The sequence below is a fragment of the Panicum virgatum genome, chromosome 2K, assembly GCF_016808335.1.
Source record: "Panicum virgatum strain AP13 chromosome 2K, P.virgatum_v5, whole genome shotgun sequence".
Taxonomy (NCBI): domain Eukaryota; kingdom Viridiplantae; phylum Streptophyta; class Magnoliopsida; order Poales; family Poaceae; genus Panicum; species Panicum virgatum.
Window position 1 is genome coordinate 42,073,683 of NC_053137.1, and position 19,194 is coordinate 42,092,876.

The 19,194-nt window shown below is 45.6% G+C and overlaps 1 protein-coding gene across 1 annotated transcript; it reads left to right on the forward strand.

Moving 5' to 3' along the window:
* Nucleotides 1–879: 879 nt before the first annotated feature.
* Nucleotides 880–2,471, forward strand: LOC120677790 (FCS-Like Zinc finger 6-like). The gene is made up of 2 exons (XM_039958991.1): nt 880–1,625; nt 1,734–2,471. Exons 1-2 carry the CDS (start codon nt 895–897, stop codon nt 1,921–1,923), a joined length of 921 nt encoding a protein of 306 aa, XP_039814925.1. The 5' UTR covers nt 880–894; the 3' UTR covers nt 1,924–2,471.
* Nucleotides 2,472–19,194: the final 16,723 nt, after the last annotated feature.

The following is a 19,194-nucleotide window of genomic DNA, read 5'->3' on the forward strand; positions in this document are numbered from 1 at the left end:
GGTTTGACTCAAACCTTGTCCTAAACGTCAGGTTTTTTGGGTATGGAGGGAGTAGCTTTTATTATACACCTAGATATACTTTACGCCTAAATATATAGTAAAAACAGTGAATATAGAAATACCAAAATAACTTGAGAACTTTTACAATAATTGAAAAAAATTAGAGTCGTCCATCTGATAGAATCGTACGGTGGTCAAGGTAGGAGTACCTAGTCTAAAGTACCTGGTGGTATAAAAATGTGGGACCAATACTAATTTAATTAATTTTCCATAGATCAATGACTAGAAAAAAATTCAAAGGGAAAAGTACCTAAGTACCACTTGGTATTTTACAATCATTGTAACAGAGCTCAAATAACTTATGAGATAGTAATGACAAATAAAATCTCATGTCTGAATCAGACAAGGGAGCCAAATTCTGTAGGCCATAATAAATATCTCATGGAAAACAAACTAATTAATCACAGTGCCGAATCTTCATGGTCATGGTAATTAATCATGCACACGAAAGAACATAAAAAGACAAGAAACCCCTAATCGTCACCTCAGCAAAACGCCCATGCAAAGCTTAGCTCTAAAGAAAAATTCATGCACAAAGAGAAGCGAAACCAAAGACACACATGCATCCCCACAGCACATGCGCCACAGAGAACCCGCCCCACCAGCAGACTCACCCATCAAGCATCAACCTGTTGGTTACGGCCCAAAACGTTTCCTCCATTTCCTGAGACCACCCAATCACGCAATGACCACAAAGCATGCGGATGCGGCACCCCCAAAATCAAGGAGCGAGCCTGACAGTTCGTAATAAAAACCCGGCGAGGCTGACAGGAAATAAATCCACCGGCGGCGACAGCTCCCCGACCGCGCGCCAGGAAAAGAACAAGGCCGCAAATGATCAAGCTCCCCCAGGGCCAGGGGACGCGGGGCAGCGCTGACGGGGATCCGACGGCCCGGATCGCCGTGCCCCTTCTTTTATCGCCCCCCGCGCCCCGCTCCCGGCTCACCCGCCAGAAGGCAGAGATCTCTCCACTCCACCCAGCCTCGTCGTCTCTTCTCCTCCACACGCGCCCCGGCCGCGCGAGAGCGAAGAGCCTGTGCCTGCACGTCCATGGCCGGCGCCTGCTCGTGTGCTCTTCGAAGCTTCAGAGCCGCTCGCTCGCCCGTAGCCGTAGCCGTCCGGGTTTGAGTCGTCCAAGGCCCGGAGTGCGGCGAGAGACGTTGCGTGTTCATTCCTTGCAGCAGGACAGGAGGGCAGAGAGGATCGGAGAGGGAGAGATGATGGTGGGGAAGAGGGAGAGGGACTGCAAGAACCCGATGCGGCGGACCACGAGCATGACGGAGTTCGCGCCGCCGGACGTGCTGACGGCGGTGGCGGAGGACGAGGAGGCCCAGCTGCCCGACAACAGCGGAGGGGGCCAGCAGGACTGGCTGTCCGCGTTCGGCGCCGGCGCCGCGGCGCAGGAGGACTGGCGGGCGGCGTACCGCGCACGCGCCGCGCCGGCGCGGGCGGGCCTCCGCCGGAACTCCGCCGACTACTCGGTCGTCGAGACCGCCGCCTTCCTCCGCGCCTGCGGGCTCTGCTGCCGCCGCCTCGGCCCCGGCCGCGACACCTTCATGTACAAGTATGTAGGGTTCTTCTCCTCATGATTTTTACTAGTCTTGAATTCTTGGTCCGTGTTCTTCGTGTCCTAAAAATACCGTGCCTTTCTTTTCCATCTCTCGTGCTGCAGGGGCGAGGAGGCGTTCTGCAGCCTCGAGTGCCGGGAGCGGCACATCACGCAGGAGGAGTGGAAGGACAAGTGCGCGGTGAAGTCCGCCAATAGCAAGGACGCGGCGGCGGGGGCGGCCACGCCGGTCACCGGCCGCCGCGCCGGCTCCGGCAAGCCCGGCGCCGGCGGCGGCACGGTGGCCGCGGCGTGACGTGGCGCGCGCGAACGTAGTACGCACCACCCGCCGACGCAGGCCGGCCAGCTACACCGTACCTGCCTAGCTATACTCCACCTTCCGGCTTCCTCAACTAGCCAGCTGCGCGAAGGCTTATCGATCGATCGATCACTCGTCAGCAACCACGCACTGATCATATACTACTCTACTAGTTATCACCGGATCGATTAATCGACTAGTTATCCCTGCATGCAAGCCGTAGAGACACCATTATTAATTAGCTTGATCCAGCAATTCCAATCATCAATCCATAGATCCGTGTAATATGTTTCATAAAAAAGCAAAGAAATTCTTGCTTGCAGCTGGCTATGCTACCATGCGTAGATGCTGGTGTATGCTATCAGTGTACCGATGGACTGATCGAGCAGCATGTAAGCACACCCCTGTAGAAATGGGGACATAAATTAAGTGGGGGAGAGAAGTGGCCAATGCACTGCCATTGTCGATCGATCTTGTGTCACGCCACTACAATCAAACAAGTTATTTACGAGGACAATACACTGCAGAAGTTCAGTATTGAACCACTGAGATTGACTGTGCCGGAGCATGCATGCATGCATGATTTTCTGTCAAAAACTAGTCTGCAGATCTGCTGTTCGGAGAAGAAGAGTCTTGTGATGAGACGATGGAGTAAAAATTAGAGCATGTCTGGATGAGCTAAAATTGAGTGCTAAGCTTTAAATTAGCACATATTAGCACTCATGCACTGTTAACGTTTTTGAATTTTGGCTAAAATTTAGCACATCCGGCCTGTTAGCACTTCGGTTCACTTTCACCCATCACCATTTGGATCCAATTATCCAAACATGGACTTAGATGTAATGCTATGTGATGTACACGTTTGTATTAGCACTTGGATCCAAACATCTATCTACACAGTTATAGTTGCGATGTTTACTCCAGTGTGACCAGTACATCAATAAGCTCGTGAGTACTGAGTAGTACATACAGTACGATGCAAAGTAGCAAGAAAGCTTGACAGCTATGTACATGATGCTCACATGGATGCCACTGTCGCCATTACTAATCAAGTAGCCTAATTACACCGCTGCAAATGCGAAGCATAATTAGTTTTGCAGTACTATATTCAAATCAAATCTAGCATGTGCATGATTTGCAAGAATCATGTGCATGTGCATGAGTACTAATTTGCAAGAATCACTAGGGGTACCTACCTACAGGTATTAGGGTACCTATGCAATGCTGCTGGCACGGATCAATCTGCTCGCTGCTCTCTGTCAGGGCTCCCAGTAGCCGTTCTGTTCCCGTAGGTGAAGGAGATCGATGGAGCGGGGCGGAGTAATGGCGTACAGCCCGTCCCCAGAGCCTAGATGTCGACACCATGGGTGTGTTTAGATTCCAAAAAAAATCACATCGAAACATTAAATATAGTAAATAATTATATATGAAGTACTTAGGTAAATAAAAAAACTAATTGTATAGTTTTGATGTACGTTGCGAGACGAATTTTTTGAGCCTAGTTAGGTCATGGTAGGACAATATTTATCACAAACAAACGAAAAATTCTACAATGTGCTACAGTGTCCGACGGCAGCAGAAACTCAGATGCTTTGGAAAGAACACAGAGAAGTACCCTACATGTTCACAGGCTACCAGTTCCAGGCCGGACCCAGAGAGAGAGAGAGAGAGTTCTGTTCACTGACTTCATGTAGTGTGTGCGATCTTAGCCCGAAACTGACGACAATTATGAGAACAACTAGTCCCAGTAGCATAATTGCCATGGAGAATCAAACTGCACATGGAGTAGATTAAGTGATTAGTGTAGTCAACTTAAAAGGAAATCGTATCTGCCGTATGATTCGCTAACGATTTCATACACGAAAAATGCCGATTTGACACGATTCTAAAGTCAGCAGGCACAAGGTGAAGGCAAAAGAAATTACTTTTCCTTCATTGAGAGAGTACATACATATTCGATCTTGTTGTGTTATACGGCACGGTTTCCAATCACAACTACCTTATGTAATCATGAATAACGCAATTAGTATCATTTCTCAATATGAGTAATTAATAATAATCTGTCCTAAATTTTGCTAAAAGTGCGGAGTGAATACCATGCATCGTATCGGGCCCCAAAAGACGGTACAAGTGCGTGCGTCACATTGGTGGGTTTTGCACTAGTTTCCGCAGCCAATTAGCTAGTAGCCACTAGCTCATGTCACGGGGTGGTCCATGGCGTTGGATGCACTCGCGCCCAACCACAGGCCTCGCGCCCCGCTCACCGTCCAGCTGTGCGTCCCACACGGGCTCCATCCTACTCGTCGTGCGATCGCACCCTCTCCTCCCAATTGCGCCCTCCTTTTGCTGTCCCCGTCATCCTTTTCCGGGGGGCAAAAGAGACAAATCCACCTCGATCGCCATGGCAGTGGCGTCCCTCGAGTATGGCTGGCTGTATGAGACAATGGAGAGGAGGCGACGAAAATATATAAATAAAAAGGTGCCTTATTTTTTTTGTTTTACTTTGCGCGCCATTGCAAAGTTGTGACGCATTTGTTCCTGTTTTGTGGCTGCGAGGAAATCCTGCTCGCAAGTGTGTGTGTGTGTGGGGGGGGGGGGGATTCGTGTTGTCTTTGTGACGTGTGTAAGGTACCTACTAGAATCCTTGTTCCCAATTATATAATAAAGGGAAAAAGAGGGAGATGAATTCAATGCTCCTCATCCGATCCACAAGAGAAAGAAGATTCCTAGGGTTCAGTTTGTCCAAAATTAAGCTATAAAGTTTGAATTGTGATGTTTCATTTTCTCTCCCCTCCTATGACGGAGTATATAAAGTTTCGAATTGGCGAACTGGGTGCAAACGCTGACATCAATTTTGGACTGAATTTTTTTTGTGAATAACTTTGGACTGAAATTTGTGCATACACTTTTCTTCAAAGAAGCAGATCAGTTGTCATGGAGGAAGCTGTCAAGTCTCTTGAAAAGTCTACTGTAACCCATTGAAATTTCTGGGGGCGACTGATTTTATTTGTTTGTTCGATAATAATAATCAAGTAATAATGATGCAAAAGTTATTCTAGTGTGCATCGTATTCCTAGCATCGTGGTTCCTTTCTGTCTCTTCATATTCGGTACTAGTGCTACCTCATCATCCCAACTGTTGTGCACACTGCTAGCCCCTGCCCAGGACTTCGCCTGTGCGTGTTCCATCACGCCTCGCAGCCCCCAGTCTTTCCCTCTCTCTAAGCCTGCAGGAGCATCCTAATTCCTAATTATGATGCGCAAGACCTAACACCCGATTGATTTGTTAGGTATAAGATCAAACTAAGAATAATTATCATGAGTTGTGCTCAACAAAGAACATTCAGCGTGCTTATGAAGATTATATTAGTGGCGTCTCCTTTCAAAAGAAAACTACTAGGAGCTTAGATACATACTGTTGTAATTTGGCCCATTTGATGGCCTATTCTAGAGAATTCCAAAGCAAAATATGGCTGACTCCCGACACATACTGGAGTCTCCGGGTTGTTGATCAGATGTCCGAACCCATGTCCGGAGTATCCGGACATATATCCGGAGTATCCGAGTTTTCGTTTGGATGTCCGAACCCATGTCCGAAGTACCTGGACGTATACCCGGAGTATCCGGGTTTATGTCCATGTGACTGGTGACTTGCCACTTGTGTCTCTCACATTTGAATCGTTGTGCACTAATTAAGCACTAATTAATGCCCGGTTAATTCTAGAATACTCAGTTTATTTCTCTAATCATCCTAAATACATTTTAATGTCTTTTATGAGCGTTATTAAAGCGGGGAAAATGGCTCCATGAGGGCAGCTACACCTATATGAATGGACTGAAAGAATTCAGCTGATGGACTCTCGATTTCTTGCTGTTTCTCCACTCTTTCGGCTGTGCTGTGTCATCGAGCTGCTACATCTGACCGGCCCTTCCCTTGGCGTGCACTGCACTGAGGAGAAGGTGAGCAGTATCTCCTAGCCCTTACCGTCGTGAAGCCTGCATGAGGGACGGAAATAAGGTTTCTGGCCATCGCAACTGCGTGACCGCTCGAGGCCGATCGACTGCATTTTGCGTTGCCTCAACTACGATCTGCACTGCATCAATTCTTCACGAGGACGGGGCGCTGATTAGTAAGTAAAACGAAATTTTACTTGAGTTTGTTTCAACTCGTTTTGCTCTGTCGGTTTTTCAATCTATTTGTTTTAGCAGTAACATTGTTGTTAGTATTTTGCCTCAATTTGGAATCTGGTCCTTTTAAATGCATATTTGCAATACATACAACCGTGTTTTAACTCTAGAGAAAAACTAAAAATGTCTAGTGGTGGAGAACTGCAATGACAAATTGCTAGTATGTGTAATCTCATTTGTGCCTCCGCAAAATATCCTTCGTTTTATGCCTCACAAGTGTATTGAAGTTAGGGATTAAATATTAGATGAATATCGCCCCCTCTCCTGCCATCTCTAGCACACTGCGCACAACGTTACAGACCATGACTTGTGTCCAGATAAGCCAAGCGGCAAGCGCGACACCAGTAAACAAACCAATCATGTCGTAGTAGGCTTTTCGCTGCCGTGATGGCCAGCCAAAACCTATATCGTGTAGACCAAAATCTATCCAACAAACGATGGGGCATCCGATCCACAGTGCCGCCCCTACTAGGAGAAGAGTGAGTTAAAGTTATCAAGTGGGGGGAGCCTCCATGTTATTAATTAGGTCAAGAAATTTCACTAGCTAGCTGGTCAGTTGCTTTCAAATTCATATGCATATGTGTAGATGGCAGCGACTGGAATAATATGGATATGGATCAGCACCCTTGTTTTATTCTGATGAAATAGTTTTACCGCAAAATCGACCATACAATTCATCTGATAGAACTCGACGCTTGAATCTTGGATTAATTAATTTTGTGAAAGAGAAGGAAAGAACACTGGCAATTTCGTACTAATTAACTTATTTTGACATCATTGGCCACTGTGTCAATTTATTCTGTGCCAATAATTCTAACCTTAATCTCAAAAAAAAATCTAACCTCACATGGTAAAATTTATATGCATGTCTGTTGACAAGAAGCAAAATAATAGTTTGTGCAAGAAATGACGTTTATTTGCAGTATGCTTGGTTGTCTAGCTGGTGGGGCCTGTCCGAGTCAGCACCAATCAGGTAGCTAGCTAGATTGTTCTTTTCCTGCTGATGTAGCCACAGAAAAAAGCTGCATCCATATATGCATATCCGGCTTCTGGTGCCGAGTTGCTAGCTCCAGTAGTCTTGCACCGTACTGCAAAGTGACACTTGCAAGTGTCACATATATCTCACTGCACTACCAATAATATCGTCATCAAGATAAGTATGGACTGTAAACGTCTAGGATAATGCTTACTTCATGCAACCGATAACAAAGTATGTATCTGCAAAACATCGATCGATCTCCGCTAGCTGTAGACTTTACGTAGTTGGGGTTCAGATAAGCTCCATCCTGTCAATTTGTTCGGACGATAAGCCTAGCTACAGCGGCCGCGGCACGAATCGAGCGGCCCTGGCTTATAATCTAAGTGTGGCCGAAAGAAGTGAAGATTTTTTCGCTTCTCGATTCTCACTTCTCGTGGTTCTAATATCTTAAGCGAATTATCAGAGAAGTAAAAATAATTGAAAACAAACAGAGCCGATACCGCACGCACCATATGTTTCGATCCGTCGATCGATGATCAATGGTTGAACAACCAATATTCACACCGCCGTTATGGTTTCCTGATCGAACAGCTGAACACGACTGGGCAGCGGCAAGAAGCTTGCGCAACCACAGCAAGAAAACTAACATCATCTCACTAACTCACAGAGTCACAGTCATGCAATGCAAGTTGCTTCCCTTGCCCCTTGTGCGCTCCCAGGAGTCGGGCGGCGAAGCCAATCAGAGCACTGGAGCAGTAACTGCGCGCGGAAAGCTCCACCGGAGCTCGCGATCGGGGTCGTCGCCGTGCAGACTGACGAACTGGCGTGCTGCGGACTGACGGCAACGGACACGGCCGCGACGTTCTCCCGTCGATTGGTGGGGATCGGAGGCTGAGGGCGACTCGACGTTGGGGGGCGGGGGTGGGGGTAGCGGCAGCGGCAGCGGCAGGGGGCCAGCGTCCGGTGGCCGTACTTTCTCCACGCCCTGCAGCTAGCGGCTCCGAGCCTCGCTCGTCTGCAGGCTTGCCTGATGGAGACGGCGTTTATGATGAGGGTGCTCCGTTCTGAATGATTATCGGAGCGACGACGGCTAGCTGAATATGTGACCTTCTATTTTTAGATCGACCGCAGTTTCCACTGTTTGATGATTGTCGGGTGCCAAGTCATGGTCACACGCATGAATATGCCCATTGGTTACCAATTTATTTATTTTTCACAGAAGTGTTTGGGCACATATTTTATTAAGAGAAAAGCAATACGACCATTACAAATCTTAATAGGCAGAGACTATTGAGACGGAAATAAGCACCACCTAATGAGTGGCGGACGACCACAATAAACAAAAAACAACAAGAATAATAGGGGGGAGACTCAACTGGACCCACACCTCTAGCCACAACTCTACAACTAAACCTGCTAGCAGATACAACAACGTCCAGGATGCAAAGGTCTCCAAATTAATAAAGGTGACAAAGCATCCACCCGACCAACCAACCATGGCAGCAAAGCATCCGCCCGAAACGAACTTCAACCAAACACGACGACAGCGGCAAAACATCCGCCAGAGCAGAACAGTGGCAAAACACCCGCCAACAAAGAGAACCCAACCATCAAGCGCGACCCGAACGATACAGATGAAACAAAGCGAAGGCAGACGCAGAAGCAAAAACTCTCCGAGGAGAGCAGATGGCCGCCACTTGCAAAACTTCCAAGACAACGCCTCCAGGATGGGAGCGACGCCACAAGCGCCATCATACCCCTTCCCAAACAAATCGTATCCCCTTTCCAAACAAGAGCTGATGGCCGAGGCCGACATAGCGAGCGGTGGCGCGGCCACACCACGGGACCGGCAGCAGCAGTGCGCCCACGACCACCGAGAGTGGTGATGGCAGCGAGAACACGAACCCTCGCCCGGGTGAAGCACAATGCCCGGGACAAGTGGCGGCCCCAACCCCCGGCCACCTGGGCCACCGAAGGCAAGACGCCCGGGGGAGCTGGCGGGGACGCGGTGGATCCCAACCACCCTATAGCAGCAGCGCAACGCCCCCACCCCTACCGGCGCTCGCTGAGTACTGCGAGTGTTGACACCGTTTTTTGACATGTGTCAAGGAAGGTGATATTGATGAAGAGAAGATGGCCGATTTGAAAGAAACCAAAAGATGAACAGGGTTGGAATCGGCCGATGGAGCCCGTCCGATGGACCAGAGGAATATGCTTTGAAGATGCTGATTCGCTTGCTCTGGTGCCCGGCCGATGGAGAGTTGCCGATGAAGTCAGGGAAGGAGAAGAGGACCCGGACTCTACGAAAATCTTAACGATTCGGTTGTAATATTTTAGTATAGTTTAAATTAGGAAGTCTTTTCTTTATAGTCAAATAATATTTGCCGTAATCGGTTAGGACTCGATATCATTAGACTATATATATCACTTGTAAGGGACCGGAAAAACTTGATACACATCCAATACAACAACAATTTACAATTCCCTTTGCACTTTTTCGGCGATTTCGCCTTTTCTTTTCTCATTTCGACGAGTTCTTTCGAGTTGATCAAGGACGTCTCATATTCGAGTGACTTGGTTTGCTGGTGAGTTTTTTGTTTTACCAAGTATATTTTGAGGTTTAGCTACCGGGCGCATCGCTGTGGTTTCGTTCAGATCTATTCAAAAGTTATCGAGTTTATATAGGCTTTGATCTCGATCGCATCGCTGTTTTCTCGTCTAGATTTATTCACAATTTATCGATATCGGCTAGATTTGTAGGTTTCCTATACTTTTTTGCTATTATCACATCTATTCGCTAGAAGCATATTAGATCGGCTTTAGATTTTGGATTAACATCTTGTTATCTTAAGAGCCGTTTTAGATATGTTTCGAGCATTACATTATCTAAGTTACACATTCGTAGCTTAGATTTTATTATATACACACAATCGGCTACTTTAGGCTGAATCTGTCGTTTTCCGCATCGACCGATTTTGCCGACACATTTATTTATTACATGTACGCATTTAATACCCTTTTGTCGTTATATGTATCGGCATAGCCTGCCGATACACCTGTGTGAGAGATATTCGAAATTCCAGCCGATACGCTTTCGAATTTGATTTTGTTTTTATCTCTTGTCAATTACAGGTCAAATTAACTGGCACGCTTGGTCTACTTTCCGAAGCTTGGCGAACACTTGCCCTCGGATTCTAGTGTGTTGATTTTTGTGTCAACACATCTTTTGGCACGCCCAGTGGGACCGGAAGTTTCAACATGGTGGAAGTTACTGAAAAATCTGATGTCAGTGAAGAAAATTACGTTCCTGTTCCCGAAGACAAACTCAGAGAAGATCAAAAGAAGAAATATGAGAAGAGGGTGGAGAATTTTAAACGTGAATGTATCAAGTCATACAGCGTCACCCGATCTGGTGATGTGATTAAAAAGTTTAACCTCCCATCCTTCCAGCTGTTGATAGAAGCGCAGCGTGAGAATAAGATGATAGATGCAATTAGTCAAGCTGTGGCACAAGCATTTATCAAGAGTGCAACAGTCATGGGCAACACGGTACACAACGCGGTGGTCAAGACTTTTACTGAAGGCACGTTTCCAGGTTGCGTGGATCCTTGTTACATACAGCCAAATAAGATGCAGAATACACCATTGGAAGTGTCTATGGTAGCAGCTTTGTCGGCTCCAAATAGCCAGGCAGGAACAAGTAACGGTCAAACACCACCACAGGTTACTACTGCAGCATCGGTGGCTATGGCAGATCCTATCTACTCAACTTCTCCGCCTATTACCACATCTGTGCAAGATGGGTCTGCGTCCAAGTTTCCAAAAGGATGGAATCCTGCCACTGGGTATGACATGCCTCCTGATTTCTTCTCTACGCCACCCAAGATGCAGTTGAATGCATCGGCTACTCAACCGATGACTCCTCGGAATGATCCATCGGCCACCCAGCTGATGGGATCCCAACAGAATGCATCGGCAACACACATGAATACACAGGGCACATGGAGTCCACAGATGGCTGCACAATCCAATGCATCGGCACCACCGCCGATGACCCCGGAGCAGCGTCTCGCAATTATGCTCCAGCCCCAGTCTCCTACAGAAATCTTGCTTTCACAATCCCCTCACCAGAAAGGAGTTAACTGGATTTTCCATGATCAGGAGACTGGACAATTGTGATATGTCAATGTGCCGTGCATGGATACTACTGGTCAACAATCGGCTAGTCCGTCGGCTCCACAGCCGACGGTGACTCAGCAAACACCTAATCAGGTAGCTCAACAGACACATCAGTTGCAATCGGCTGAACAGCCGATGAATCATATAGCTCAGCAGCTTGCAATGATGACAAATACAGTGAGCATGGCTTCTCCTCAGCAAATGCCAGCGGTTGATCAGCAAGTTGATTGGAATGCAAAGATAGCTGAAGTGATGAGGGAGCAGTTTGGCTTAAGGCCAAAGCAACAATCTGCTATGTACAAGACTCCTTATTCTCCGGCTTACAATCAGATTCCTCTTCCACACAAATACAAGATGCCTGACTTCACGAAGTTCTCAGGATAGAGAGAAGTTTCCACAATGGAACATGTCAATAGGTTCCTTCTACAGTTGGGAGAAGTAGGCAACCATGACGCGCTCAGAGTTAGGTTGTTCTCCTTGTCTTTGTCTGGATCGGTCTTTGTTTGGTTCACCATCTTACCAGCAAACTCCATATTATATTGGGCCGATTTAGAGAGACAGTTTCATTAGTTCTTCTTCTCTGGAATTACTGAGTTAAAATTGACCGATTTGACTAGTTTGAAACAGAGAAACGACGAATCGATTGTTGCTTTTATCCAAAGGTTCATAGATGTCAAGAACCAGTGCTACAGTCAAAATCTGTGAGATCAGTAGTTGGCCGATGCAGCATTTAATGGGCTCTTGCGACATATTAAAGACAAGTATGCATCGCAATAGTTTGAGAGCATTAGCCAGATCGCGAGTCGGATGACAGGAGAGACTCGACCTTATGAGTCCAAGAAACCTTTTCAGAAGAAGATAAACTATGTGGAATAATCTGCTAATGATGATTCTGAAGAGGAGCGAGAGACGGTCGCATAGGCTGAGTGGATACAAAACAGCAAGAAGCCGGTGACGTGTCCATTTGGGAAGAAAGAGCCTGAGTCGTATGGGTTTGACATCACCAAAGCTGACAAGATCTTCGACTTGTTATTGTCAGAAGGTTTGATCAAGCTAAAGCCATATCACAAGATCCCGTCGAAGGACGAGCTCAAGAACATGAAGTACTGCAAGTATCACAATGCCACATCGCATGATATGAATGAATGCAAGGTCTTCCGGTAGCAAATTCAAATAGCTTTCGAGCAAGGGAAGTTGAAGTTTGAGACTCCCAAGAAGACGATGAAGATCGACGGACATCCGTTCGCTACAAATATGGTGGATGTAGCCGGAGACAAAGGTCCTTCTCAAGCCAAGATTCTGATGTCATCATTGGCCAAGAAATCTGGAGCTGTTGATCCTAAAGCGCAGATAGCGGCCGATGAGGTCAAAGGAAAGAGTCCACAGGATGAGGCTGAGCGATCATCGGCGCTGCGTAGACGTGTTACGTCTCAAATGTTGTTGAACAAGTTTCAGCGCAATTGTGAACGGCAGCAGCACAAAGAAGAGGCATGTCGTGAGAAAGATCATTGGAGGTGTCCTTTCTTTGTCTACTACTGGGAAGAAGGGTTGACATTGCCTTCGGTATATGATTGTCCCGAATGCAATGGTCAAGGCAGCCGATCATATAAGAGGCCACGTCATGTTGATGAACTCTATCGACGTGAACGCACCCCTGTGAATGATCGGCTAGAAAAAAAAGGCGTCGATGCATGATCGACTGGGGGGCAGGACCATGCTACGTGATCCTGCTGAAAGAAGAGTACCCGCACACGATCGGCTGGAACAGATGGCCGATGATAGAGTGCAAGACGATCAGCCGATGCAGAGAGATCCAGAGCGTGAACCTGACCGTACAAGTCAATCTCAATGGTGTCCAGGAGGTCTGACTAGGTCTCAAAAGCGACGTGTTCAGAGGCTACTCCAGCTGGAGATTATAGAAGAAGAGCAAGAGCAGACTCTAAACAAGAAGGGAGTCAACACACAAGTCTGGCGTGCTAAGCTAAGAGCCGATGATGATCAAGATTCTGGGTCATCGGCTGCGCCAATTAATATGGTTTTCGTAATGCCGAAAGAGTTTATGGCACCGTGTGATGAAGACAGCGAGCCAGAATTAGAAGAAGCTATGGCTCAGTTGAATTTGGAGCCGTTACCGGCAACATTCGAGAAACCAGAAGATGAAAAGAGGCAACATCTCAAAGCATTATTTTTGAAAGGATTCGTTGATGGAAAACTAGTCACGAAGATGCTTGTTGATGGAGGTGCAGCCGTGAACATAATGCCCTATGTCATGTTATGCAAGCTTGGAAAAAGCCAGGACTATTTAACGAAAACCGATAAGATGCTGAAAGACTTTGAAGGAGTCGTGTCTCCTGCTTTGGGGGCATTATGCGTTGATCTGACAATTGGCAGTAAGACCCTTCCTACTACTTTCTTTGTTATTAATGGCAAAAGTTCTTACAGTTTACTATTGGGTCGGGATTGGATTCATGCCAATTGTTGTATTCCATCCACTATACATCAATGTTTGATTCAATGGGTTGATGATGCAGCTGAGATAGTATCTACCGATTCTTCGTTCAGTGTGGCATCGGCTGAAGCTCATATAGTGAGTTATGATCGGATGAACTGACTTTCTGGTTAAGCATGGGAGAAGGATTTCTTTCGGATGGTTGATTATGAAGTCGCATCGGTAAAGACTGAAGATTCTCCAGATGAATCTTAATCAATGGAAGATATGGCCGATTATAGCATCGGCCGAATTTTGTAAGTTATAGCCAATACTAAGGAGTATTGCCTTTAGAGCAAAAATATGTAAAAATCGATTGCAAGTTGAATGCATCGGTTGTAACATGGCTGACACGATATGAGTCGCCCATAGAGCAAAAGTCATAAACAGACAAGTTCTGGGGTTAGATCCAATTGTTTGCAAATTCTGAGAGTTATAATGCATGGAATGTTCTTACAGTAATCCCAGAGCTTCCCGAATTACTTTTATCGCGCGCAGGCGGATCTGGTCAATGTTTTTGATTACTTGACTATTGCCTGCCGATGAGCCAGGAATCGGCCGAAGACTCTTGTGAAGTTGATATGCTTGGCGAGCATGTTTCTGCTTATCTTCTTCGAGTCTGGCGATGACTGGTGGGATTTGGGAGAGATCGTGATCTGCAGTCTCTATTGCTTGATTTACTTTATTGAGTTCTCGCAAAAGACGATCACGTTCAGCTTCTAGCATAGCCTTGTTTCTCAGAATGATGGCTTGAGTATCATTCAGAGACTTGATTTCGCCAACGGCCGATTCTGCCAAAACTTCGAATCTGTCTCTTTGCTTGATGATTTCCTCCTGCTGAAGGCGATCGGCGAGTTGTTTCTGGGCCTTAAGAAATTGTACACGATGGGTCTCGATGAAGGCTGCAAGAGTTAGTGCATCTTCGATTGCTTCTGGGAGCTTGCCCTCAAGTTCTTCTAGGATGGCACGGATCGGCTGGGCATTCTTGATCAGTTGGCCAATGTTTTGGTTCAGAAATTGGAGAGATTCCTGAAGTTTGGCCTTAATCTCGTCAGATAACGTGGCCGATCCAGCTGATGTTGCTTCTTCTCCTTCTTCCCAAGAGATGGCTCCAATTTGAAAGGAAAACAGACTGTTGTCTGGGGATTCTTGCGCCTAAAAGGAGGATGAGATTAAGATGGCCGATGGAGATAAAAGAATGATAAGATCGGTCAAAAAAGAAAATGCTTACTTGCTTCAGGCGTATTTTATCAAAGTTGGAGCCAACAGGGATGAAGGATTGTGATGAAGAACTTGGGATTGCAATATTTGGCTAGCCAAATGATTCAGAAAATGCATGGTTGGCAAGCTGAAGAGTAATGGTTAGAAATATGCAGGATGTAATTATAAGTAAGCTCTTAAATTATACCTGTATCAGTGGAGAATCTTCCTTGAATTTCTTGGGAGCGGAAGGTGAATGCTGTACCTTAAGAAATAGATAAAGTGATGACAGAAATTCAAAATTATGAAAGAGTTTTGGTTATCTGATGAATCCCTGAATGGTTGATGGCGTGTGAAGAGGTATTCTCTGAGAGTCTTCTTTTTCTCCTCCAGATTGGTGTTCAGAAGTATCTTGATTACGAAAGTAGAGTATGATTAGCGTTTAGATAAAAATCACAAGAGGATTCAAGATATTACCTTCCGAAGATGAGGAAGGAGGGTTTGCCAGAGATGCTGCCATTATTGAAGATTGGCATAGGGATTTCTTCTTCTTGCGGCTTGTTACTTTGCTGATAAGTAATTTGCGTTTTGTTCCAGCAGCTACATCTATCAGAGTTGGAGCGTCATGGCCGATATTGGGTTTATCGGCTGGCAAGGCTTAATTGATCGGCTGGCCGCTTCTGCTAATGGTTAGAGGGTCAATGCCATCGCCCTATTCAGATAATTGTTAGAAACAAATGAAGGATATTATAATGCAGCATGAGGTTTGGTTTTATACCTCGTTATCGGCAGACTGATAATTCTTGTTCAAGGCAATGCAATAGAGATTGGTAGCGCTGCAAAATATGTGCTCTTGCCATTCAGACCACCATTGAGTGAAGGGGGTGGTAACAAAGAGTATAATCTACCAATCGGCCAGAAGTGCCATGTCTACATCAAGCTCCATGTCTTTCAGCCGATTATAAGAGAGAGCGTTGTTAAGAGCTCCTCTAAATTGGACTTTGCCGACAAAGAAAGGAAGGGGTGGCACTTGGCCGAATCCCAATTGTCTGGCTGACACTGATGGGTTATAGAATTCATAACTGGTTATATCTTTGCTAGCTGTAAAGTTGATTGGCAGAATTCTTGGGGAGATTATCTCTTTCATGATCTTGGTGGCTTCTTCATCAATTTTTCAAGAATCAAGCTGGAATTTGAAGGGATTCTCATAATTAGTATTCTCATCATGATATGCAAACCAAATTGTGGAAGTTTCTAGGAAGCCATTGTAGAAGCACTTGAAGAAGTCAGTTATACCAAGGTTCTTGGGGTCATTGGCAATCATGATGGCTGCTTTGCCGAATGATGTACATCGGCGAGTGATTGTTTCTTCTTCTTCAGAAAAGTTCTCTGATGGGAATTCCATTTCTGATAACTCAACCACCGTGGTTTTGTGCATGTACATATGCAGCCACAACTGAATGAATCGCCAAGGGCCTCCCAAGTTGGTGATCGGCTGGTTCTTTCTGAGTCTGGCTGATACTTGATGGAGCAGATAATAGACTGACCTCAAGAGATGTTTGCCGAGAGGGACAACATTGCTAGTGGCCAGAGTTTCTGCCAACTGGAGATTGTTGTTTGTTGGGCCGACTGCTTTGCCACAGAAAATAAATTTCTCAAGCCACATGTTGAGAAAGGCAGTGTGCTCTCTGACAGATACAGATCCGGTGTTCATGTTCTTGCCGATATACCCTTTTCATCCACCGATGCTCTTTGTTTCAATCTTAAAGGAGGCTTTTTCTAGCAGATGGAAGGGTCTATCAGGGGCATGTATGTTCAAGCCGGTAAGCATCACGACATCCATTAGAGTTGGTGGCATTGGTCCATGGTTGAATCTAAAAGCATTAATGGCATCAGACCAAAAGTAAGAAGCCGATATAATCATCGGCTCATTCCTAATCATCTCCGATAAAGATAAATTCAGGCATTGGCTGATATCATACTGTTCCCAATTGGTTCTCTGAATGTTGGCAATCCTGCGGAACCAATTTCTCCACCCAGGGGTGACGCTCGGCCAAGATCTAAAGGCCTGAGTCCAATCCAGGTTCATATCAGAGGACTTCAGAGGGATCCCGTTGGTTTCTAGATTGATTATGCTACTTGGATCTGGATTTCCCATGGGGCCTAAGCAAATCATGCTGGGTTGATTTTCTAATGGAATGATTGCATTACCCTTAAGATTCTGAAAATGAAGGAGAAAATAAGAAGATGCGAATGATGGAATCGGAAGAGAGGTTGACAGTAAAAGCGCAGATGAGAAGGGGGAATGTACCTCTAGGATCTCAGGAGCGGACGCCATTGCTGGAGCTGGCAGTTCTTGAGCTTGAATCTTCGAACCCAAAGGGGGTGCTTCGGCTGCGCGGATGGCGGCGGAATCAGTTTGTTCTTGGGCGGGAGGTGCTACAGGAAAGATGCCAACGAGGGGGAAGACGGAGATATTTATAACCTTTGCCCGAAGGGTAGAATGGGGATTCGATGCGTCGTCCGTTTGGAAGACAAAGATTTATTTGAACATTGGTAATCATGATTGACATTAATTTCGGAGTAACAGGTAGATTACTCCGAAACTGGGGGACATGTGTTGACACCATTTTTTTACACATGTCAAAGAAGGTGATATTGATGAAGAGAAGATGGCCGATTTGAAAAAAACCAAAAGATGAACAGGGTTGTAATCGGCCGATGGAGCTCGTCCGATGGACCAGAGGAATATGCATTGAAGATGCTTATTCGCTCGCTCTGGTGCTCGGCCGATGGAGAGTTGTCAATGAAGTCAGGGAAGGAGAAGAGGACTCAGACTCTACGAAAATCTTGACGATTCGGTTGTAATATTTTAGTATAGTTTAAATTAGGAAGTATTTTCTTTATAGTCAAGTAATGTTTGCCGTAATCGGCTAGGACTCGATAACGTTAGGCTATATATCAGTTGTAAGGGACCAGAAAAACTTGATACACATCCAATACAACAACAATTTACGATTCCCTCTGCATTTTTTACGGTGACTTCGCCTTTTCTTTTCTCTTTTCGACGAGTTCTTTCGAGTTGATCAAGGACGTCTCACATTCGAGCGACTTGGTTTGCTGGTGATTTTTTCGTTTTACTGAGTATATTTGAGCTTTAGCTACCGGGCGCATCGTTGTGGCTTCGTTCAGATCTATTCAAAAGTTATCGAGTTTATCTAGGCTTTGATCTCGGGCGCATCGCTGTTTTCTCATCTAGATTTATTCACAATTTATCGATATCGGCTAGATTTGTAGGTTTCCTATACTTTTTTGCCATTATCATATCTATTCGCTAGAAGTATATTAGATCGGCTTTAGATTTTGGATTAACATCTCGTTATCTTAAGAGCTGGTTTAGATCTGTTTCGAGCATTACATTATCTGAGTTACATATTCGTAGCTTAGATCTTGTTACATACACACAATCGGCTACTTTAGGCTGATTCTGTCGCTTTTTACATCGGCCGATTTTGCCGATGCGTTTATTTATTTCATGTACGCATTTAATACTCTTTTATCGTTATCTGTATCGGCATAGCATGCCGATACGACTGTGTGAGAGATATTCGGAATTCCAGCCGATACGCTCTTGAATTTGATTATGTTTTATCCCTTGTCAATTACAGGTCAAATTGACTGTCACGCTTGGTTTACTTTTCGAAGCTTGGCGAACACTTGCCCTCGGATTCCAGTGTGTTGATTTTTGCGTCAACAGCGAGCAATGCTCGCCCCCCCCCCCTCCAAAGTCGACTTGGAGAGCGACACGGGGGTGGGGTGGGCGAAGTGATGTAGTTTTCAGCCACTATTTTTTTTAAAAAAAGGAAAAGTTTAATTTTCATCCTCGAACTATCGCAAAAGTCTGATTTTCAACCTTTAACTACGAAATCGGACAACATATATCATCCAACTGTCAAAATCGGGCAAATTTGACCCTTGGAGTGGTTTTGAAGGTGGTTTTGCATTTTCTAAAAGAATAAATAAATCTAATTAGATCTAAAAATCAAAACTAATTCACTTTAAGTCAGAAAAATATGAAACATATAGATGCAAAAAGCTCCGTCCTTCAGAGCTCCTGAGTTTCCGACAAGATTGGTAATACTATCTCTGGACAACGTTCTGGTACTTTTTGTCAGCGAGGTTCTTGGAGCCCTTTTTGTCATTGCGACGCTAAGCTTGATAACTTTCCTAACCAA

Coding starts and splice junctions, on each gene's coding strand:
- LOC120677790 (XM_039958991.1), top strand. CDS start 895: ATGATCAAGCTCCCCCAGGGCCAGGGGACGCGGGGCAGCGCTGACGGG. Junction 1,626..1,733: donor CGCGACACCTTCATGTACAA/GTATGTAGGGTT, acceptor CTCGTGCTGCAG/GGGCGAGGAGGCGTTCTGCA.